Source organism: Melospiza georgiana, chromosome 2 (genome assembly GCF_028018845.1).
Source record: "Melospiza georgiana isolate bMelGeo1 chromosome 2, bMelGeo1.pri, whole genome shotgun sequence".
Taxonomy (NCBI): domain Eukaryota; kingdom Metazoa; phylum Chordata; class Aves; order Passeriformes; family Passerellidae; genus Melospiza; species Melospiza georgiana.
In genome coordinates, this window is record NC_080431.1 from 7,659,919 (window position 1) to 7,685,366 (window position 25,448).

Below are 25,448 nucleotides of genomic sequence, written 5' to 3' on the forward strand. Positions count from 1 at the left end.
CAGCTAAATAAGAAAAATGGCAAGGTCAGTACTTGAAAAATATTGGCAATTATGATAGAGCTACCTGCTGCTCTGTAGCATTAATTAGGAAAAGAATCTATATAGCAGAACCACTAATTGTTTTTTGTGAGCTGGAGAGGATATATTAAAATAGAAGTGATTGTTAAACCTTCTAATAATGACAATAGATATGTGATTTCTGAAATAATTACCAGAACAATATTTTTTTTAGTCTAAAACTCATCTGACACTTTAGCTAACAATGTGCTGCATAGGTGCACTACTCTATATATGCAACTAAATATCACTTGAATATTCATGAAATATAGTTAATGTGTTTTTCCTGGAAAGAACACCCCAGAAAGTGGTAGAAACCTTTTTAAAAGCTCTGCATTCCCTTATTTAAGTCTGTATCCTTTTCTTCTTCGCATGTGTCTGTGTGTGTGTATATATATATTGTATGTATTTAAATGGTGATGTTTATAGTTTTTTTGAGGGAGTGTCTTGTACTGTAATGAGGTGATTAGATTTGATGACCTGTATACTTGTTAGTACAATATTTTTCTACTGCTGCTCTTGCATGTTTGAGTGGTTTCAGTGATTGCTGAACAGGAGTTGTACGTGCCAAGGCCAGTAAAAGACCAAGGCAGGCATGAAGAACACAGTCCTTGCATCAGTTTGCACAAAATGCTTGTAAGTTCACTGTGATTGTACACCTGAGTATTAAAAAGGACTGGAAACATATTAAAACCAAAGGAAAGTACTACATTGAGTCAGAGCATTAACAGTTTATTCATCATGATTGAAAGTACCTGAAGTATGCTTGTATTCATGAGGTGCTGGGTAGAGGAAAGCTAGTTGTGAAGAATAGTTTTAAAACTTAATCTTTACAGTTTTACCACTCTGTCCTATACTTCCTAGTAGATCTGCATGCTCTGTGTTAAACTTGTACACCTTGAAAAAGAATCAAATATGGTGAGCAGGTAGGTTAATCTGTGTCAGGGAACCACTGCTAGTAAAATTCATCAAATGTAATTACTGTCACCAATGAAATAGATGGTGCTGCAGCTGACCCCACTGATCAGGAGGTGCAGCAGCAGTGCCAGACTGGTGTGGAGTTCAGGTCTCGTGCACTTGAAGCAGTCTGCAGTCAAAAACGTTTGTAATGAGAATGTGAAATCTCAGGAAATCTATTAATAATGGCAGGCTGGTGGCTGGGATTCTAGGGACAGGAGTGTTAAGGATGTGGTGGACTTTCAGGGTTGTGAAATGTAAATAGAATATCTGGTTGGAAGGGACCTCAAGGATCCTCTGGTCCAGCCATTCTTGATAAAAGCATGGCCTTGTCACAGTGCCCCAGCACCCTGTCTAGCTGGAACTTAAGTGTCCCGTATTGGGGAATCCAGCACTTTCATGGAGAGATGGTTGTCATAGATTGGTTATGTGCAGTCAGATGGCTTTTACAAAGGGAGTCTTGGGTACCCTGAGCAGAGGTACTCAACTTGATTTCAGTGGAAACCTTCCTGAAGAAATGTTTGCTATTTCCTTTAATGTACATACAGAAACACTTCTAATTATTCTGTTTTTTTTCCTTAGCTTGGGGGAAGAGGGAATGTCCTTGCTCACGCTGCCAAGTTCTGGATCACTTCGAGATCATTTCCTACATAGTCAGTAGGATGCAAAAAGAAAACCAAAAAAAACAACCCAAAACACAATCACCAGGTTTGCAGATTTGAACAGTGAATGAAACAAGTGTTCTGCAGCATCATGGTACATACCCTCTATGGAAGAATAAACGTACTTGTATTCCTGGGGTTTTGATGTTACTAAACAGGACTTAAGTCATGTACCATATGCATTTCTGGATATAAATCATACTGACAAGAATTGGAACAGTATTTTTGTAGCAGTATCCTTCATGTTTCACTATGTGGTTGTGAGCCGTGACCCTTCAGCAAGTTATTGTAGACTTCTTTGGGTCACAGATGAGGTTTGCCAGCAGGAGGAGTTGTTTTCTCATTAGAAGATAAATGGTCTTTTGGCATTGCCTGTTTGAATTTAGTAAACAATGTGCAGCTCCTCGTGGACTCATAGGAGAGGTTGTAGCACCAATGAGCTGTTGTAATGCAGTGGGCTGTTGTTTTTTGGAGCCTTTGTTGCAGACTGAGTTCAGTTCTTTAGAATATTCTTGTCCTGTTTTTTTGTTAGGCTTCGTTCTCCTGTGAGTTGAAGGTTGCGCAATTCTCCAGTAGGAGGTTTTGCTATTTAAAAATATCCTAAGATATTTTTGTTTTAGTTTATCCATACAGAAGACTAATTGTTTCAATAACTATTAGGTGTACATTTAGCTAAAATGTGATTTTTAAATTTTCCTTAAGGACAAAAAGGGAGACATCTTAAAGAAGAAGAGGTCTTGAAACAGAATTTGAGAGTCCATATTAAGAATATATAAGCCTGACTGTGATTGTCATGGGAATTGTTTTGGTTTGGAGGATAGGATCACTTTCTAGGGAGAGCTCCTGCCATTCTCTGCAGTGTGGCACAGCCACCCAATTGCAAGGTGCATTCTGCAGCTGTTGTCCTTGATACAAATGCTTTGTAGTTGAGGATAACTAATACTTAATGCTTGAGTGCCTGTATTACATACTTCATCAGCTTCGTTTCTACTTGACATGGCTTGAAACAACTGTAAGAAGTTACACTTGCTGTATGTGTAATGTGCTTTATTATTATGGTTGCTTTTCAAACCATGCTCTTGTACCCCAAGCTTCTTAACTAAGAGACTAGCAGAATACATACAGGAATGCTTCTATTTTATGCATACACATTTTTATAGTCTTTAAGCTTCATCATTGTTCTTATAGTAACTTGTTTCTGATTAAGTCATAGTGAGGGAAAATATTTTTTCAACTGTATTTTCTAGAGATTCCAGTTTTCCTTTGTTTTTTTGGGTTTTTTTGCTAAAAGCTTTCAAAATCAGGATTCTAGACTGAAAGACAAGTTTTAATGCTTTCCCTCAGCACAGATGTGTGTTTTCCTGTTATGAAAATAAACTGTCTGTCCCTCATTCCTAACAATTCTGCCTCTGTGTGGCTAACAGTTATAATCCATGAACTTGGGTGATTAAGTGAAGTATTTTCTATACACTTGACTGTTAAAATCAATTGGGAATGTTTCTGTGTGATGTTGCTTTCATTTTTAACAACTCTCCTAAGGTTTCCGGGTTTTGACAGTTTGATTTTCCTGTGGTATTTTTGTCTGCGTAGATATTTTTTAATACTAGGCTACTGGCTCCATCTTCTGAATTACTTTTTTATTCAAATAGATAATACAGCATTTTTTGGTGTTTTTGTTACTATAAGTTTCGCCTAGCTTTCTAAGACAAGCACTAAAATAGAAAAAAGAACAAAAGCTTTCATTTTTGATCTGATCTAGTAAACTAGTTAAAGATGTTCAGAAGTTCTGCAATGCAATTGAAATAGTTAAATCACAAATGGAGCTGCATCTCCCTCTTTTGGAAAGTCAAGGCATGACTCCATGACTTGGTTTAGAATACAGGCTTTTGCCTCTTTCATATCTTGATTGTATTTTAGTCTTACTTTATTTTCTTTCCTTGAGGGAAAAGGGAGGGGGGAAAAAAGGGGGATTGTGAACAAATATTTATTATCGATAAGTTTGGATTGCAATATTTGGTGTTGTGATACATTTACAAAGCAAATAAATCTCTCTCCAATGATTTTTGAATTGCACAGAATGTCTGCAGAACTTTGTTAAACATGTAAACCATCTCAAAAGTACTATTATATCTGATAATTAAGGATTTTTTTTTCAATATTTGATATTAATGCTTGTCCCTTTAGCAGGTTTTTTTTTTTTTCAGAAAATAGGTAGGAAGAAAAAGAGCAAACCAGACAACTGGTTTGTATAATCTGACTCGGTTTTGGTAGTAATCATAAATTGATCAGGAAAATAAAAACTTGGGGGAAAGAATAATGTGACTAGTGTTCTATTACTTTTTCTTTCCAGTGTAACCAATTTGCAATTTAGGAAGGAGAACAGCCTGGAAGAAGCAACATGCCGTCCATTCTTTCCAAAATTTCATTTCAAGGTTTATGATCAATTCACTGTAAGGAAATAACTTCAGTCTACAAGCACCTTGACAGATAGACTCAATTTCCTGGTTATTTGGAGCAGTATGAATAGACTATGGTAAAGTTTTCCAGGGGAAGTTGAGTTCTGGAAACATCTCCCATTTTTTGTGCTTCTTGCCCCTGCAGTTTGGATGAAGGTTGATTTGGGAAGGTGCTCCTGAGCTGGGGAAACTGAGGTGTTGATGAGCTTCTGATTCATTAATTTCCTTGCTGCCTCTCCTGAGCCTTGTTACAGGGCTGTGCAGGAGCAAGAAGAATGAGGCCTTAATGAGCTGTGTTTGCTTCTTCATTTCTTGCCTTCTATTTCTGAGACTAAGAGAAAAATTTATCTGGCCTCTAAAAATCTATCAGGTAAAGGGAGACAATTAAGGAATAATGCTCTTTACCATGCTGTTCAATCCCAAATTTTTATCAGGCTTTTGTATTTTTACCTAAAGCTGCTTTAAAGTGAACTTTCAGACAAGAAGCTCTAGATTCCAGTCCTGGGCTCTGCAGCAGGTTGCCCTGTGTTGTCAGGAAGTGTTCTGCTGTGGTCCTTTGCATTAAGAACCAAACACACTGAAGTGCAGCCTCCAGATTCCAGTGCTTCTCCCACAAACCAGTGCTGACCTGTAGAAAGAGAGGAGCTGCTCTCTGGTTGCCTCTGTGCTTGTGAGGGGATGATGTGATTTTATTTGCTGTTGTAAATGGCCTCAGTTTACACTGCCCACTGGCAAAAGATCATCAGAACCATGTTGTCTATCCTGGGTGCTGAAGTCAGGATTCATTCTTTTTCAGGATGAATATTGAGTATTGAAGAAAATTGAGTTCTTTTGAGGCAGGGGTGCACAGGGAGAGGGACTTACAGGTAATAGATTGTAGCATGGTGGGAATGGGTCTCTTCTCCAAGGTAACAAGTGACAGGACAAAGAGGGCATTTCCTCCAGTTGTGCTGGAAGAGGTGTATTAGGAAAGAGTGGTCATGCATTGGAACCGAGAAGTCATGGAGTTGCCATCCTCAGAAGTTTAAGAAAACACTTGTATACAGCACTTGGGGACATGGTTTAGTGGTGAGCACAGTACTGGGCTAGCTGTGGGACTACCTGGTCTTTTCCAACATAAACAACTCTAGGATTCTGTTTCTGGAGCAACTTGAGGATGCTGAGAAAAGGATGTACAACTTAAAGAAAAAGAGAATAGCAGGATTGTATCAGTGTCTTGAATGCAGGACCTGTCTTTGAACAGCATTTATGAAATAAAATCTAAAAACAGGTTTCCTTATAGCACCAATGTGTCCTAAGTATATTGAGTCACATTCTTTTGTGTTCTTGGAAATTTGTGGTGCTTTTTCTTGGTTACCCTATTTCTCTACAGAAAAAAAGTAAAAATGTTAACTTTTATATTCTACAGAGCACATTATGCTAATGTGCTATGTAGAATATACAATTTTACGTTTTAACTTGAAAATGACCCCTTCATCTTTAAGCAGTTTTTTTCCATTTTCATGTACTTTTATAAAAAACTGAGGGAGGAAAATACCTTGATGCAAAATTTCTAGTATGTTTCATGTAATAGAAAAACCTTTTTATGTTATCACAGCATCTAATATAAACTTTCTAGGGAGTCTTCAAGAGCTTATCCTGCCCATATTTTGTTTTGCATTGAACTTGCTTTTAAGTCAGATGCATGTTACTGAGATGAAATGATATTTACAGCTGTATTCCTGTGGCATTTGTATAATTTTGTGTCACAAATGAATAGATCTGAAGCTAATGAAATACTGTAGATTGTAAAATACTGAAATAATACCTTATTGCCCTTATATAAAAAGTCACTTCCATTTCCATCTTTATATTAAAGCTAGTCCACTCTCTCATTTTATTAGCTATTGTTGGTTTGATGGCCAATTTAATTTCATCATTGTATTAAAAGCCACATATACCAAGAATCATTCTAAGTGCTTTTGAGCTATTAAAGTAATGAAATAATAATACAGTTTCAGAGCAATTTATTGGCTTGCTTATATTCATCAGTTATTTAGTTATCATTTTGTTATTTTCATTTCCTCAGCTGGAGTATCAATGATAAAGCACTATATAAAAAATTTCTCAAAAAGCAGAAATGCGTGTAAATTGTTATGTATATATTTGAAGAACTTTATATACATAATTTTTAAAGAACTTTAAATCAAAAAAAATATCTAAAAAGTAAGGAATGGCAGCGTGCCTTTTTAGTTCTAGTGTTTGAACCTGTCTCCTAATTAGTGGAAACAGAGGCAGACACCTTATGGAAGCACATCATAATTAAATTAAATGGATTAGATGCAGGAGCTGAAAGCAAAAGGAGTGGTTGCTGAGCAGAGTAGTTGTCTGATCTTCTGCAACTGTCTCTTGAATTATCCTCTCACACTGTTCTGAAGATCTCTGTGTATACTGGGAATTGAAGTAGCCAAATGGAGCTGATGTGAAGAGAAGATGAAGGTAGGTAAATGCAAAGAAAAAAGGGATATTCATAGACATACATGAATTTCAAATGTGGTACTTCGTGTCCTCTTACTGCAGAGGTTCATCTGTCATAACAATAGCACAGCCACATTGAGCTCCATTTTTACACATGGATTTACTTTTTATCTGAATTTGTATTTGTGACAAAGCTTTTAAATTTGTTGTGAACCTTTCATACTTTTTATCATTATAGATCGTCAAAGAAAAAATGTGTGGTGCCTGTTCATAAAAAGCCAGCAGATTTCCCTGAGTCACAATAGGTTGAAAATTGCCTGATTGTAAGCACAGAGTTTTCCTTTAAATGCCCCAAGACATCCAGAAGGAATTGCTGGATGTGCTGTGGGTGATATAAAAGGCCTGGGTTATTTTGGAAAGGCAGAATAATGGGATACCCAAGAGTCTGAAATGCCTGAAAAATCAAGGCCTTTCAATCTCACTTGTCCTGCATTGGCAGCATCATTACATTAAATGAGACCTATTTCAGCTTCCGAATTGCTCCTATGTGTTATTGCATTTTCTTTATGATACTGGACTGACCTCAGAGTGATGGTTTCCCTTTAACTGTAATAAACTGCTTTTGAGAGTTCCAAACATCATCAAACAGACTCATAACCCCTATATTTAATTCTGTCCTACAACCTACTCCCCTTCCATGAATTTCCTATCCTCTAGTGGACAGACGTGGAACACATTGTAACTTTTGTACTAGTGTTATTGAGACGTTTAGGTCCTGCTTTGTCTTCCACCAGTCCAGCATTTGGAAAATTGGAAAGAACTTTTGCACACCAGTTTTTATATGTCTTCAAAGCCAGACTTTGTTGGCTATGTTTTCTCTAACTGCAGCCATACATTTGTTTTTATTTAGGTCTGAAAATTTTTCAGAATTAATCACTTACTAGCACTGATGCTGTAAAACTCAGGTTTAAAGTCGTGGTTTTTTTCTGTGTTGGGTGTTCTCATCTGTAAAATCCACAGCACTTATTACAGTGTTTTTGGATGCTAAACTTTAGGATGCTGTACACTTCAGACAGAAAGTTTGACAATACACTCAATATCCCTTTAATAGAAAATGAATATACCAAACATCAATTTTTAACCTTTGCATACAAAAGATGTACAGCATAGGTTGAGGTCTTCATTTCTGTTGTTTTGCAGTTGTACTTATATAAATTATGTGTCTGTGTCATGTCCATTTTTAGAGCAAATTGACTTTTTAATGCCAGGTTTTGAAGGACATTTTCGTTCTGTCTTCCTGACACTTATTTCTGTGAGATCATTTATTTATGTTTATTTATATCTCACTTGGAAGTCAGAATCATGTGACATTCAAAGGTCACATCAAGGATTTTGAATGTTTGCCAGTAGGAGAGGTGGGGAAAAACCCTAAACTATTTAGGTGAACTATTTTTAAAGCTGATGTCAGCAAATTCAGCATGACTTTGAATTTCCTACATTCTTGTGTCAGAAGTTTCCAATGGGACAGCCATCATGGAGATTCTGGAAACAGGGGAAAAAAAAAACTCTCTTTGAGAGTTCTAAACAGGCTTGCTGTTGTAAGATGCTTCCCTCTTTGCACACAGACACAAAAAAAAATCATGATGTTGTCCATGTAGTATACAATTTGATATGTATTACTTTATCTCATGTTTCCCACAAAGAGGTGGTTAATGTAGATGGTGGCAAGTTCTTTACATCAGTTATTTTGTGTTTTTTCCATTCTGACTAAATTTGGGCAGTTTCAATGTAACTCTTTTGAGATACCGGTTTCTTTCTTCTTTGACAGTTTATGTTGGTTTTTAACTAATTTGGGAGGATGTATTAGTTTGTATTGGAAACTCGGATTTCCTTTTTTCCCCTCACTTGTCCTCTTGGAGTATTTTCTGTAATAATAGGATCAAAAATACAGGGATTATTTTTACCTAGGATTTTCTTTCACTTTAGTCTAAACTGTAAAAGAGGTTGCTTGTGATGAGAGGTTTGTTTGGTTCACTTGGTATATGTTTCATGCTATAGCATTATGCATTTTAAAAGCTTTGTTTAATGAGGACTGTAGTTTTTATATCAAATGGTGGGATGTGCCTCCTCATATACATTGAGGAATGATCAGGGACATGCCTTGTGAAAAGGAAGTAGGTAAATCCTCAGGCCAGTTTGAAGAAGCCTAATTTAATGAACATCATGGTCTTATATATGTTCTTTAGAGAACAATTTTTTGAGTTAATTAGAAAGTGTTAAGTCAGCTCTAAAGTCTTGATGAACTAAGTAGTAGCTAGTTAGGCTGCAACTTTTAGAAATTTGTGTTTACTCATTTCAAACTAATTTGGAGGAAAAGTACAGTATCTGTTAAAGTGATTTATAGATACTCTGTCAAAGTGCTGTGTAATGACTCTTCAATATTCCTTATGCATGTAAAATCTGTAACAGCACATTTTAGAGTATACACAGCAGCTAATTTTTATATCTGGGCACTGCAGAGAAGGAACCACAAGTTGTAATTTGAGGTGAGTGGAGCAAGAGTATTCACCTGTCTTTGTTTTATGTATGCTTTATAATTTTACTCCTTTTATTATTATATTAGTATTTTATTATTTTACTTATATGTAATTGTTTCAAGAAATAGCAAAGCAAATATGTGAATTAAAGCTGCCAGACTGTTTGCATTAGAGTTATTTTTTGTCAGTCTTGGGCTGAACTGCTCTTTGTTTTGTGGTGCCATTTAGTTTTTTCCTGTACCTGTGATCACGCTTCATCTAAGCATGGTGGTGTGAGAGTTCTCTCTCAAGAAACTTCAGAGAACATTATTTGGAATTTTTAGTTCTACCTTATTAATAAAATTTATACAAAATCAAGAGAGAAGATTAAGATGATTGAGTATAGAGCTTCATAATTAAGCCTAGGAGAGACTCTGTAAATGGTCTTCACATAAAATTAAGAAAAGTATTAAACAAGCATAGCTACAAAGAATTGAAATTGCCAGGGATCACTTGATAGATCTGTAAGGATGCTGTGTTGATTATGCTTCTGCAAACCAGAGAAGGAAAGGACTCAACTTTACCAGCTCTGGTGGTGTAATAATTGTTTATCTTGACTCTGCTTTCTCTGTGCACAGCCCATTATACTAAAAATTACAGCAACAAATGGGCAAACTTGAGGTTTCTACTGTAGAGGTAAGATTAATCTATAGCTATGGCTGGATATATTTGAAAAATGTTTCTTAAGACCACCTATACTGTAAAGAAAGCAAAAAACATTTTATTACTTGTTTAAAGTAAGTGCTTCTCCCCATTTTTTGAGATTTTTCTGACATTTGCATGGTTAAATTTCATTACTTCTATTTTTGGATAAATGTATCTTGGTTTGGACTCTATGATCTTAAAGGTCTCTTCCAACCTTGTGATTCTCTGATAACTTCCTTTTGAGCATGGGAGTTGTCTTATATGTTTGCATAATAGAACTGAAAGCAAAGTTTTAAAATAAATGAACCCAAAAATTTAGATTGTGAGCCTTAAAATAGAGCAGACCCTAAAGTTGTAAGACTGTTCAAGTGTGTAAACCCAACCTGTAGATTTCCGCAGCTTGTTTATGACTCTATATAATTACTATGTTAATATATGACAGATAAATGGATGCATTTCTACGGAGTTTTAGTTTTATCTTTTAAAATTAAGTCTGTAAATGTTGATAGAACCTTATATGATTTCCTGTAAGTCTCTCAATTCCTGAAAAGTGTAGCCCTTAAGTTTGGTTTTGTAGATGTTTTGATTAAATGCCAAACTAGCACTTGAAAAAATTACTTCTAAATAAATGCTAAAACAAATGCACTGGTGTCTCACAAATAAGGGAAAATAAGGTCAATTTAAGTGACTACAGAACAATATAAGTTCTTAAACTTTGTCAGAAGGACAGGATACAGAAATTGGTTGTGCAGTAGTATAACTATAGAAATTTAACTTGAAAAAGTCAAATAACTGATGGTTGGCCATTTGAATGGTTTTCTGATATCTTTTTTTCTCCTAACTTTTTCATTGCTTAATGGCTTTTAATTAAAGACAGTACGTGACTGGATTAATATAGCATAATAAAGAAATTTGCATTTTTCCCCTCCAGTATCATTTTTGGATTAAACCAGTACTACAGCTAATTAATGTTCTGAATGTAGATTAATTACTTCACATTTCTTAAATGTGCCCACCCTTCATAAGCCTGTCTAGTATGAATTATGCTAAAATATTAGAAAAAAGGAATGCCAAGATGAGTAGGTTATTATATGCAGTAATCATCTTATTTCTGTGATGGGTAAATTGGGACAAAATAATAAAAGAAGCAATAGCACCATCAGAAGTGTGATATTAGAGAGAGGAGATAACTTTTGTTATTTTAAGAATAATTTTCAATTGTCAATGCTATCAGCAAGGGGGATCTTCACAGTGTTGATAGAATTTGCAGAAACACTCTTTGGGTCAGCTTTGCTAGTGCAGCTAACAGAAGAAATTTTCCATGCAGCTTTACAGTGGTTTGCAATAACTTTCTCAGCTTTTTTGGTGAGGTTTTTGATATGAATTAGTCCATTTTATAAAACCTATTTTAAATTGTTGGAGTTGTAATACTGTGTGCTGAGGGACAGCAGTCATTCTTCATTGCCTTATTCTATCAACTTCCATTAACCATCTGCATATACATATTTTCTTCTTTGTTGATCTAGATGACCTTTATAAGGTTCCTTTCAACTAAACATGGTTCTGTGATCCTGCCTTCTTCCATGATTGGGTTAAGGATACAAATAATCTATCAAAACCATGAAAGACACTTGCCAGAGTTCAGAAGGCAATTCTTTGATAATTTTGTTTTCCAGACTACTGCAGGAATTGAGAGCAAAAAAAAGTAACTTTTTTTTTAACAAAAAGATGAGAAAGGAGTGGAAAAAATCCCCTATCCTTTTTCATTTGAGGCTTCTTATAACTTCATAGTTTTTCTTACAAAAAAAAAAAAGCCTCATAAAACCACCAACTCAACTGAAAAGTCTCAGTCATCACTTTGTTTAAAAAAAGCAGAATTAAGAATTCTGTGCATTCACTTGCTTGTACATTTCTGGGTTTTAAATTTGCAAACCATCTGTGTTAATGTTTTAGTGGCAGCCAAGATACCAAGCAAAACCAGAGTGGTGCTGTTCCTTCTGTGCTGAGGAGAGAGGAGGTGGGATGGGGTGGGAGGATGTGAGAGAGGCGGAACTTTTTCTTTGCTTTGACCCAAAAATTGTCCTGTGCTTCTTGTGCTGTCTGTGGTTCCGGGCTGTGTGACATTGTTAAGGACTCTCAGAGCATGGAAAAGAAGATGGCATTATGATATTAAAATTGCCTTACTAGATTGTTTTGTTTGTCAAGTTAAACAAATCACAGTTCTCATCCTAATGGCATAATACTGCATGTTTGTTTAAATTTATCAGAACATGGAAAGGAAATAGCAATGACAGGAGTGATTAGGGAACCTAACAGAAATCCATTTGGGAAGGCTGCTTCTCCCATTACTTATATAAATCTTATGTATATTCTCACCTTTCAGCTCTTGCTGTGAACATCACTCCTGTGTGACATGTCTGGTTGAGTGTCCCTTTGCAAATCATCCCTGCGGGCAGGGTCATTCTTCCTCCTCTTGACTTGCATTGTGTGTTTGTGTGTTCTTTAAATTAAATTTCTGTGTAGTCTCCTATTTCATTCTGTGCTGTGGCTTGCATAGAAGGCGTTCTGTGAGTTATAAGTGACTGCCTGCATATGTTGTGTTATTTTATAGGTGGTGATTCGTGCTCAGAACGGCGCCCTCCTCTATCGTATTTCACCCTGGGCAAGATATGTGGTCCGTGATGAAGACAAAGTGAATTATGATTGGGTTCACTGGAATCCTCCACAGTCATATATAGTAAGGCTTCAATATTATTTTTGAGAGGTGTATCATGTTATCTTTGTTTCCCTGTTTGGGAGAAAATAAAAGGAAATGGCAAACAAGTTAAAAGAGCTGAGAGATGAAGGGATTTTATTCATGGCTTTGACAGAAATAAATGACTTTAATGATGGATGTTTTTGAGCTGCTTTTTCAGCCTCTTGTAGAATGTATAAAAATAGTTATTAATGTGGTATTTTAAAGTTGTTTTGCCACCTGTTAGGCAAGATTGACAGGTATTCTGGGACAAGATGGCTATTCCTGGTAGGATGGAGAGTAGGGAATTATCAGTACTGGATTTAAGGATTGGTCATCTGCAAATGCTCAGTACTCAACACTAGGCTAATATTCCATGAAGTTAGAAAAAACTTCCAAAATAAGGTGCCAATGCTCCAGTCAAATCCTGGTTTCTTTGTATCAGGAAAATCCCATTATTGAATATAAAGCCTTCTTTCTTCTCATGCACTGCTGTAAGGGAGAGAACCCTTTGCATCATGTATGAAAAACCCTAGGAGAACATTTGGAAACTTCAGACTGTCTGAGTGATGTTGTTTCATAATAAACTTTTTCATGTTTTCCCTGAAAAATGGTATGCAGGGGTTTATATTAGAAATGCTGTAGACTCTATCTTGAGTTAAATTTTCTCATCCACCTCAATTTAGGAAGCAACTTCTTGAGAGAGAAAAGGTTACTGGCATGGAAAATACTTTCTTTAAAAATAGATAACATAATGTATGTTAACTCTTGTTAAAGTGTGTAGTCTATCAGTTTAGTGGTCTACTCTGTGTATGATGCTCTGTGACATCTCAATGTCCACAAGGAAAGGGATTTGGGAATGCAATGGTTGGGGTTTCACCTAGAGTGAAAAAGAGGCTTGAAATTTTGGATACAGATAAGGCCTTATTGAAAAAAAATGAAAGTCCTTTTATGAATAATAGAGGTATCCAGTGGAAATAAATCACAGGGAACAAGACTCAAGCAGAAGTTTTGTTCTTCACATGATTCCTTTAGTTTCTGTTCACATGTTTGTTTTGTTTGTTGTTTGAAAATGCAGAACTAGTTTTGTTCTGCATTTTCAATATTTCACCTGAATAATAAACTAACAAATAGGATAATAATTCAATGGCCTCTGTATTCTTCAAATATTTTCACCCATCTAGAAATGCTGTGTACTGATCTCCAGACTTGGGATTTTTAAATTATATTTTAATCCTAAATATTTACAATTTAAATGATTCTGTGCTGTGGGACTGTATTCTTTAGGAATAACATTTCAAAATTTCAGATGAGGTAAGGCAGTGATTTCATGTACCTGCAAAAAGCAGGTATGCTTAAAAAATAAAAGCCTATCTTATTTTTTTCTCTCTCTATTTTCAAGCAAGCTTCATAGTGATTCAGAAGGAAAACAAGTGGAGTGGCTACTATCAGTTTGAACACTGAAGTATAATTTAAAAAAGAATATTAGAAAAGCATTGAATCATCAATGTCCAGTTTCTTGTTCATCAAGGATGCTATTTTCAAACAGACATTTCCTTTAAAAATATAAAATGGTCAATTGCTTCCGAAATGTTTAGAATGCTCTTAGAGGAAAAAATAAATAAACCTAAATTGTTTTTCATCTTGTACAAATCATGTGATTATGACAACACTCCTGAGCTAATGACATCTCTGTTTATTTTTTTTTTTCTTATAGCATAAGAATCCTTCTCCCAAGAGATTAAAAAGCCTAAGAATCTATGAATCTCATGTGGGAATTGCTTCCCCAGAAGGCAAAGTAGCTTCGTATAAAAACTTCACATACAACGTACTACCTAGAATAAAGGACCTTGGTAAGTAATACCAGAAATGCTTGCAGAGTTAATATTTTTGTGCCTGTGCTTGTTAGAAAAGATAACTGTCAAGTATCTGGAGGTTTTTTGAATTTCCTAATTACACTTGCTATAAAAATAGATTCTTAGGTGAGCAAAAATCATAAACAGGTCAAATCTATGGAGAACAAAGACTGAAATAGGATATGTGAATTAAAGTCTATTCCAAATTTTTAAGTAAAATATGGTTATTAAAGCCCAGATAAGTATTGGAAGGTAATTTGCTTTTGGCATGGTTTGCTTTCAGCTTGATAAAGAACCTGTTTTTGTGATAGTATTCAGAAATTACTTCATTCTTAATTGGCTCTACTAGTGTAAAGCTTAATTCTAAGAAAGGACAGAAGAAATACCTCAATATTCTTTGTTTTGCTAGAATAAGCATGCTAGACTTTTTATCCCTGAGCAGTAGCTCAGAAGTATCAGAACAAGCAAACTTTAAATATGAAAGACCTTCTTCAGGAAAAGAGCTTCTAGTATATTTGGAGAGGATATGTGAAAGAGCTGGTTAACATTATCTCAGGAACCACAGCAAAACTGTTCACTTCAATTTCATTTAATTTTTTTTTTTCCCATGATGTCTTTGCACTATTTCTGTAATGGACAATGTTGGAAGCTATTGCCTCTTACTGCCTTGTGATGAAATATATATTTTACACTGCTGTAAAATAATCATGACATCTGTAGCTGAAACCTCTGTGGATGGTGGCTGTGTTTGTGTTTGATTTGTTTAAATTCTGTTTTATTTATCAGAGTGCCTGAAGAGGACGTTTTTGTGTAGCTTTACATGTTAAGTCAATGTTTTGTGGCTTTTGCCTTTTGGTCAAGTTGAGGGAGTTTGCACATGTGGAAGATGTTTTGGATTCTACATTATATAAAAAGCAGTTTTGGATTTTACAATATATGTCTGTGACTCCTTACTGCCAAGGAATTTCACTTGTCCCAGGAAGTTAATAGGATTTCTTCACAAAGAAAAAACTGTAGGACTCTATAAATGTCATGAAAAGGCTGATACACCAAATAATAAAAAGCAGTATCAAATTTAGGGTATATAGGAAGTATAACTAATTTTCCTTCTTGTTTACATTAAGTAAACATCGTCGGAATTAAGTATTTTAAAAAATATTTTTAAGGTCTGTTAGATCAGTTTTGGAATGTCTTACTTTTTAGAACAAGCTTAAAAACGTCACTGTATGAGAACCCTAATATATTACTAGTTTGTAGGAGGATGTGCTTGACAAATAGCAAAATAAGTAGCAAGCAAATTGAATGAGATTAATTTGATGGAATGTTGCTGTTTATTTATAAAATGATGTAAATAAAAATAACTACAACAGGCCTGAATTATAAACCAGCAATGAATTTGACAAAGTGCTGAGCTCACACCATCTTCTAATAATTGCTCTGGTTTTAAATGTCACAGCTATAAAAAACCCAAGGAAGAATAAAAAATTCTACAGCGTCTTGTTGAAACTAAGGAATTAAGTGGATATTTTCTTCAAACAGAGAAGTGGTGGAGGTGTGAGTCTTAATAGTCTGTAGAAAAATATTGATTCTTTAGAGTTCCCTTCCTTAAGCATGCACTGAACTATCTTAGGAGATAGAACACAGTGTGTCCCCCAGCCCTCCTTGACTGCTTTGGTTCTTGGGTTAACTTGGAATAAAAACACATTACACTTGTGTTGTTTTTCTTTTTGGAAGACTCTTGTAGAGGGAAGAAATAATTATTAAAGTTGGAAAAATATGTTTTTGCTGAATGAAAAAAAAGGATTTAATATGTCATGAAATTATAGTGTTGTGTCTCAGCTGGAGAGATGTGGGTCTGACAGATGGGCCACTTGGAGGATAAGGGATTAGAAGGATGGTCACACTCAGAGTTTCAGTCAATGACTTGATATCCAAGTGGACACCAGGGATGGAGTGGCCTCAAATTGAAGCAGGGTGTGTTTAGGTTGGACATGAGGAAGAAATTCTTTATTCTGAGGTTGGTGAGACATGGGAATAGGTTACTCAGAGAAGTTATGGATGCCCCATTCCTGGAAGGGGTGTTGAGCAATCTGGTCTAGTGGAAGGTGTCCCACTAGAGGTGTTCCAGAGGAGTGGGAACTAGAGAATCTTTTAAGTTCCTTTCCAACTCAAACCATCCTGTGATTTTGTCATAGAGTGTGGATAACCCTGACTGCAAGTGTCAAAAGTAGAAGCAGTTCAGGACGTGCAGGTTGGCATAACTAATATTCTGAAGTTAGATAAGGATTACACTTCTTTCTGTCCGCATCTGGGAGATTAAATATGTGTGAATTGCTTAACAAATTGACTGTTTCATTTGCCATGGAGATCACATTAGTATAAACTATTAGTTAGAATTGCTTTGTGAAAGTTACTGAATCTTTAGGTGTTAACCATTAGGGTCAGAGGCAGCTAAAATGAGAGAAGACTAGAATGGATATGTTACAGGTGTTGAATACTCTTTTTACTATCCTTAAGGCATTTGTTTGTTATATTTGTTTTTATTGTAGGCTATAACTGTGTCCAGCTGATGGCCATTATGGAACATGCATACTATGCCAGTTTTGGTTATCAGGTCACAAGTTTCTTTGCAGCATCAAGGTAGGTTTAAGTGCTCCAGCATCTTCTCTGTTCTTTTCCCTTCCTTCACATCCATTGAAATCAGTATTGCATGCAGATGTGTGTTTGCAAGGAAGTGTATAATGGCTTAGGTATTTACTCTACCTTCCTCTTAAATCTGAAATCAATTTGGCACAGTGATCAACAGCTCTGTGAAACGCTTTTGATAGAATTACAGACAAAAAGTTTATAAGTAACTTCAGCTGCCATAGCATATTCCAGGTAATCCACCTTCACCAGTCTTTATACGTAGGTTTGGGTGAAATTCTTGGCAGTAAAAAACAGTGTGTAGTGCTTTCTTTTATGACAAACAGAACTATATACTGTTCATAATGAACTTGATTAAAATCATGACTCTCTGTGTTCTTTGGGCACCCTTTCCCTTACAGGCTTGTAACAGACTGTGCTTAGACTTGAGGTATAGGGTGAAATTACATGAAAAATTAATTAAGGTAGTTGTTAAGAAAATTATGATAAATGTGGAAGGTTTTTTTTTTGTTTTTGTTTTTTTTTTTTGTTGTTTTTTTGTGTTTTTTTTGTTTTTGTTTTTGTTTTTGTTTTTTTTTTTTACTTTTAGAGCAGATCAAGTGGCAGCCAGACTAAATTTAGATAGGCAGTTTTTAACTACCCAAATTTTTAAGTTTTTAACAGCTTGATTAGTTGAAAAAAGGTATGTCAAGTGTAGGTGAAAAAAATCTTTTTAAGAAAATGGTGTAATACCTAAACCAAATAACCAAGCAGGAAAATAGCAGCTAGTGTATTTTGTGGACTTTGTGAATGTACATTTACTTTTGTAATCATTGCGTTACTTTATTCCAGCAATATCAATGTGTTCTTGTCCCTTATGAGCTAAGGAAGTGTTCAATATTAAATAGCAGCTTTAAGTTGTATCTGTTATCTTTTATACTGAATTTTATGTATTATTAAAAAGGGAAGAATAAAACAATCTGTTTTGCAAAGCATTTGTGTGGATGATGGAATTCTTATAAGGAAAAATGATCAAATGTTAGTTTCGAAGCAATGGCTACTGCTTAAGAGGCTGAAAAAATAACCCATGTGCGTCTGTAGAGGAGGTGGTGAAGAACTGCTGACTTTGATGTAGTTTCCATGATGAATGTTGAGCCCTGCCAGCTTGAGTCCTGATGGTGCCACGTTGTGTTTCACAGCCGGTACGGAACTCCTGACGACTTGAAGGAAATGATTGACGTTGCTCACTCCATGGGCATCACAGTCCTGCTGGATGTGGTGCACAGCCACGCCTCAAAAAACTCAGAAGATGGTCTCAACCAGTTTGATGGTACAGATTCCTGTTTCTTCCATTCTGGATACAGAGGCAATCACCAGCTCTGGGACAGCAGGCTCTTTGACTATGCCAAGTGAGTATAAAATATTGCTTCAGCTGTGCTAGTGGTTATTATTTCATAGCAATTCTGATAAAACTACACTCCTCACCAAGCTGGTAAAGTTATTTGGGTTGTTTAGCAATTGCAGGATGTGGAGTTAAATTCCTCTACTTGCCTAAATCCTTAAAATCTAACACTAAATGATAGTAATTCCATTTCATTGCTTTCCTGTCATCTATGACTACCAATGTGCATGTTATATACCATGTGCATTGCATGCATTATATAATTATAGTTATTTTTATTTAAAAACATATTTCTCTATAAATAGCAATTAAATATCTATTATATAGGAGTGTATAATTGTGTATTTTATGCATTTTATGCATATTATTTTTCTACTATATATAGTATATTGCATATATATAAGAGATTATGTTTGTATATTAAAAAAAATTGTAAGAAAAGCTCATGAAAACTTGTAAGCTCTGTAAATTTATTGACATACTGTCAAGTTGTTGAAATGTAGGAAAAGATTTCCCCCAGGACAGCTAACTCTATTTCAAAAAGCTTCTGGAGGTCAATCAACAATTAATACAAAGCAGGGGTCATTTTCAGCAGACATTTCTAGAGACCCCAGTTTGGGCAAACTTAATTAACCAGTATAAATATAGTATGTGTCAAAACAGGTATTAATGCCAGTTGATTATTAGTACTTAATATTGTTTACTCTGTATTCTGAGGTATTGGGAGCAAGGAGATTGATCTTGTATGCTGATGTTTGAGTGGGTGAAATGGAGGAACAGGTACAAGCAGCCAGATTCTTTCAGTGTCCTCGCATTTTTTTCTGTTTGTTCATCCTTGAACCACCCTGATTCTTCCCTTTCCTTTCTTTTGTTTCCCTAAGCATTCCACAGTAAGTTTTGTGTAACTTTACAATCTGCTTAAAACAGGTCTTAATAAAATTCTGTATGGAATTGATCACTTATTCCAGGATAAATTCTCTTATTTTCCCCCTTGAGATGCATAATCTGGTGTGACCTTCTTATCAATTACAAAGTCCTGTTTTAACCCTTTCAAGGCTACTTTTGAATGTTCCTGTAGTGGCTCATCACAGAGCAACTGTCAAGTTCTAGTTTCTCTTTAACCTCTTAGTTGTTAAGGTTTTTGTGCTGCAGGTTCAATTTCCTGTTTTTTTTTTCATTTTCCTCCCTTGTTTACATTGAATTGCCATGCACTGGATGGATATGATTGCACAGAAGTCATGTTACATAGCATGGGCCAATTGTTTAATGGAACTCAATGGCAAATAAACCAAGTGACCAGTGTGAAAACTGACTGGTGCACTTCAATACTTAATAGGATGAGCTGTTCTTTATTTGGGGACAATTTAATGGGTCATTTCATGGGGGGTTTCTGATGTGATTTATTGTGATTTAATAATTGTAAGAGATGCATTTTAGTCCTTCCTATAAAGCTTTAAATTCATACTCAAATCAGTTGTGCTTCAAATAATCTTAAAGCTTTGGTATCAATATGATAGTATTAGACATTTTATTTCATTTGATTCTTATGAGTACCAATGTCTGTAGTGAGACAATGGAATGTGGTTATGGACCTTCCTCTGTTCTGGTTCTTCCTGCTGGAAAAGAAAATGGTGTTGGTATTGAGTGTTTGGGGGTATTTATAAATAAGAAAAGAACCAGCTCCTCTGTAGGTTGTACTTGGCAATGCTAAATATTTCTTCAGAAGTGAACTGCCTCCATGGCTTGGTTGGGTCAGTGGAATATACCTATGGAATTTCTTTTCATGCTTTGACTTTGGAAGAGGTGCCAGACTGAATGCAGAAAGGGGAAGTGGGAAGAGCTGTGAGGGAGAGAGATGAGATTAGAGAATAGCAAAGACCAGAGAAACTGAAGCTCTTGGATGACTGTGGGTCCCTTGAAGGTCATTTCCCATCCCCTGCCCTCTCATGATATTCAACTGCAAATCTCGAGTTCTCTTTTCAAATGGTTGTGGAAACCCTTTCTTCACCTTCAAGCACAGGATGCTGTGAATTTTTCTAGTCATTACTGGATTCTTTCATCCTCATAGCAGAGACAGTAAATATTCTCTATGTATTTAGAGTCAAGTTCTAAGGCTGAAAAGTTATAACCTTCATGGTCATTGTAAGTTTCACAGAACTGATTAAAAATAGCTTGCATTTTTTCCCGTATTCTTTGTGTGTGCAGATTCCGAGCAAAACTGTGAAAGAATCAAACTGACATTTCATTGAAAATGTTTGGTTTGGCTTTTTTTCCCCACCCAGTTTAGTCTGTATTGGCATTCTGCTAATTTCCATACCAGGGGATGAGCAGCTCTAGTCTGGATGAGGCAAGCATAAAAATCTGTGAGACTGACTCAAGTTGCTGGCAGATGTTGAAAGTTTGCTCAAAATAAATGACAGCAGACACAGTCTGTTGAATGGTCTACAGAAAAGCTTGCTTGCTGAGTGAAATTTCTTCAGCTAGCACAGCCTTCTATCCTGCACAGAGCTTGTACTAAATCCCTTTCCTTCTGTAGTTGGAGAGCTGTTAAATCTACAGGTACTTAGACATCAAATGCAAAGAATGCTCAATTCACTTTGGAATTGAGAGAAACTAATTCTCTACCGTGAAGGAGATTAAGGAACAGTTGCTTTATCAGTTTAGTCTGTCTACATTTTCTTTGAAAGCCAAGATGTAAGTAAGTTTATCTCACAGCATTTGCAAGATTATTCAGTTGTCTGTGAAGGGGACTGTGAATATTTCCTGTAACAGAATGTGGCAAAAGATCCATATCCATGCTAAAAAATAAAAAAGGATTATATCCTTTGTGTATTTAAGTAGTGTTTTTTAGTAAAATTCATGTAAGTAGAGAGTAGTTACAAGAAAAGCAATAGTAAACCTGTTCAACAGACCTGGGTATTGCATCTTTGCACCATAGTGCTGCTTAAAAAGAAAAAGGCATATTTTATATTCTTCATATTTTAATCCATATTTATACTAGTGTTGTATGAAGCAGGAGCTTTTCTGTAAACTATGAGCAACATTTTAGAATTATGCTTTTCATGGTGTTGTCACAGGAAAATAACTCAATTTCATTGAAATGAGAAATTGCAGATAAGATAGTTGGCCAATAGAATACTTTTTGCTTTACTATTTTCAATAAAAGAATATCAACGGTGCTTTAAAAATCAACCAAAAAGAAAATTTTACTTTAATAATTTTCATAATTCTTGCACATTCTTGTGAGTTTTTCTGAAATAGAGATCCTGGGCATTTTTTTCTTGAAATGTTCTAAATTGGTGACTCTTCCTCTCCATCATCTCTATCCTGTCTAAATCTGTGTCCATCCCTTTTCCCTCAGCTGACAAGCCAAAAACCAGAATCACATACCTTCAGTGAGAATTGCAGTTGATTTTAACACTTTCTGTTGAAAAACAAACTTTTATATAATTTGCTTTGATTCCTGTTAATAATTGTGACTTTTCTAGCCCTGAATTCATGACAGGAAATGCTTTAGTGTAAAAGGGGTGCCAGAAGCTCTGGACTGGTACTCTAGTTGGCATTGTGCAGTTAATTTTGGAGGAAATTAAGATCTCTGTTGTGTTCCTTGTTAAAGGTAGCTCTCTTGAAATACATGTAAACACCTTCCCATCTTAAGTAAGGATTCTATTTGTAATTAATTTTGCACAAGCAAAGTGTAATCTTTTTTGCTCCTAAAATCACATTCAAAGGTTATTCAGCTGCCAGATTCATTAGAAATGCTGTCGTACACCCTGGAGACCAGGTGGGATCACAACTAGAGTGGTTGATTGTGTTTTCATTTAAATTCATTTCTCCAAATAGCAAATGTGTCTAAAATAATAATCAGGGAAAACAATTTAAAAATAATTGAGAACAAGATATTACCTAGTAAAGATTTTTCCCACAGCACTACATGAATAGAATGTGTAAATGATGTTGCCCTTCTGGACTTGTTGAGGTCCCAGAGTATTGTTTTGACTTTTAAGGCTTTTCCTGTCTTTTCATTAGATTTTGTTGGATTCTATTCTGTCTTAAGCCAATTCTGAATGTCAATAGTTATGCTGTTATATTTCTGTGAGCCTTTAGAAATTATGGTAAAATTAAAATTCAGAAATCATGTGATGCCTTATGTTTTGTTTTGGTTTGTTGTTTGGGTTTTTTTTTTGGAGAGGGGGCTTAGTTTGGCTTGTTTTGGTTTTTTAATACTATGACACTTTTCACCTGAGCACTTACGCAAAATTTTAAGTTATTTCACAGTCCAGGAGATGAATTTTGTGCAGAAGTCAGTGATTGATTTACAATGCAGTTTTAATTTTAATTAATCCAGCTTCCTTGAGTGCAGTAGTATGATCAGTAAGAGATTACATTGATTGCAAGGATTTGGGGCCAGCCAATGTCCCAGCATCTCCTTTGGGCCTTTTTTGAGGCCTGTTTTCAAGGCTTTTTTAAGAGAGGATGTTGTGTCCATATTTTTGGGGTCAAAAATCATAACTAAGCCATGTAATGGAAGAAATCTCCTATTGAGTTTTTTTTGTCAGTTTTATGAAGTTTCAAGTGACATCCATGCCAAATGAGCTTTGAAGTGCTACAACAGGTAGGGTTTAGTGTATACAATAAACACTTTGTCCCATGAGCCACAGTTTTACATCAGGGCAGCAGATGACTTGCTAGTCCCCTGCTGCCAGTCCAGATGTTCTCTCCAGCTCAGTTTTCTGAACTGCTGGTGGAACAGCTGATTATAGCTCAGTACTTTTTACTTTTTTTTTCTTAATTTTAATTCAATTTTTCTTCATGTGTGTTAGAAACTGCCATAGCTCAGAAACTGCTTTTAACCTTGCTGTAAGTGCTGCAGAAACAGGGCAGCTGTCAGGTGTTTGAGCTTGTGTCTTTGTTCTGGTGTAGGTGGCCTCTTCCCCAGCTTGCCCCTCCACAGCGGGGTGGGTCACCTGAAGCTTTTTCCCCCTTGTCCTGTGGTCCAGCCTGGGGCAGGTGTCTCAGGTGCTCTCTTGCATCTAAAACATCCACCTGTGTTTGGATGCTGAGACAGTGGCCTTTTCTGCCACCCAGTGTTTAAGTTCTGCATAAACCTTACTCTGTATATTCTGAGGGGAAAAGATCCCCTGATGTTGCTTCAGGATCTGACTCTTTAAAGACTGTTTATCTTCTAACATCTTCAACAGCTCAGTGTTTAGTTCTTCCTTAAACAGCTGTTATTCACCCAAATTGTTTTTTCTTTTCTTCTGATTGCCTACTTTGCTAGTCTTTATCTGCCATTGAGGTGATGATAGTAGGTGGAATTAACTGGAACATAAATCTTTCAGAGTTTAGTGTTTGGTTAGTAAGGTACTTGTCTGGGCTCATAATTCTCTAAACATAGCTGTTCAGAATATTTTTGGTTTTGTTTTCCTGCAATTCAGTGATGAATTCTAAATATCAGTGGAGGTAAGGACTTGTTGCCTTCTTTGGGAGCATCCTCATGGTTTGTAACAGTTTTCGGGATGAAATGGATTCGCTGCTACTCTTTATTGCTTACATCATTAGCATTTTAAATAGATTTCAGCTGATACTCTGGAGTACCATGGTATTAAAGATTCTGGTTCCTTGCCTAATGCTCTTAAGGAAAATTGACACATGAGCATGAGATACGGACAGCAGATAACACGTTGTGTGTGTTCCTGCCCTCCACCCCAGGGGCCCTTTATTGACGCACGTTGTAGAGTGCAAAGATTTGACTGTAAGCTTCATGCACACAAAGGATGGATGGGATTTAAAGGCTACTATGACACTCATTGCTTCTGAGACGACACCTGAACAGACTCTGCTGGCCAGGCAGGTGTCAGTCAGCTGGGAGAAAGGAGATTGCCACTACTTGTCACAGACTCTTGATGGTTCTGGATTGTCCTCTTCACTGTTTTGTGCCTTTCCATCATCTTCCTTTTGAATCCTAGTGCTCCTAACAAACCTGTCTGTAACCTTTTCTTGTCTAGTTCTAATCTAAAGACTTTTCAGGTTTCTCAGCTAAGGAATTTTTTTAGAAGCGTAAGCTTAAGGTTTTGAGCACAGTTTGGAACACAGGAAGAGGAGAGGGAAAAGCAAGTAGGGGTGGCTTGAACATAATTAGCGAATCATATCCAGTTGACTTCCCAGAGTGTAAGACCTGAAGCTTTTTCTTCTGCAGCTTCTGATTTAGCAAGGTGCAGGTGGCATTTCCCCAGCTCCATTTCCAGTGCCCTGCCATGGTTGTCACAAATGTGTTTTCATTTGTGAAATGAGAATTTTTGGCCATAATTCCAGCTAGACTAAAGATAATGCAGTGAGAGTTGACAGTGAGAGAGGTTCTCCGTCATGGGATGTCTTTTTGGTATATTGTTGATTCTAGGGTAATTACAATAGAACAAGGATGTAAGTTGTGTTTCATTATGTAAAACATAAAGCTGTGCTGATTTTAATTCATTTCCTGCCAGTCTTCCTCTACCAAATTAGTTTAGGAAAGCTCTGTATTCAAAGATCTGCATAATATGCGTTGGAATTTCATTTGGCTGGCAAAGATTATTTCTTAATGACTGTTTTAAGGAAGCACTGCTTGCAGCATAATAGTGAGATTTTTATTCTTCCCCTCACCCTTCATAAATGTAATTATTTTGATTAAAGATTGTTTTTTAAAAACAGTCTGCCAATGATCCTTAGCTCTCTGTTTCTAATAGACTGGATTCTGATGGTGACTGTGTCAGTATAAAAATACTTTATAGAATTTAAACCTTAAAATTGAGACCTTTCATGCCCAAAAAATTGTTTCTTTTTGTTTTCTCTTCATTTATAATGATGACTAAAGTGTTTGTAAAGCAAACACTTTCAAGTATGGGGACATTGCAGTCTACAAATTGCCTTTTTTGAAGGGAATGATTACTGAAAGCATTCACAGAAGAGATGATACATTGGAAATTACTGCAATTTAATTGGAAAAATTGAAATAATAGTGCAAAAAATAAAAGTTTCAGCC

General features: G+C 35.9%; 1 protein-coding gene across 1 annotated transcript in view; it reads left to right on the forward strand.

Annotated features, from left to right (window-relative positions):
• The window catches only part of GBE1 (1,4-alpha-glucan branching enzyme 1), a 136,062-nt gene that overhangs the window by 44,922 nt on the left and 65,692 nt on the right, over window positions 1-25,448 (forward strand). Inside the window, exons 4-7 of the mRNA XM_058044906.1 lie at window positions 12,422-12,547; window positions 14,262-14,397; window positions 16,950-17,040; window positions 18,225-18,434. Coding sequence (XP_057900889.1) covers window positions 12,422-12,547; window positions 14,262-14,397; window positions 16,950-17,040; window positions 18,225-18,434 — 563 coding nt within the window. The remainder of the gene's footprint in view (window positions 1-12,421; window positions 12,548-14,261; window positions 14,398-16,949; window positions 17,041-18,224; window positions 18,435-25,448) is intronic.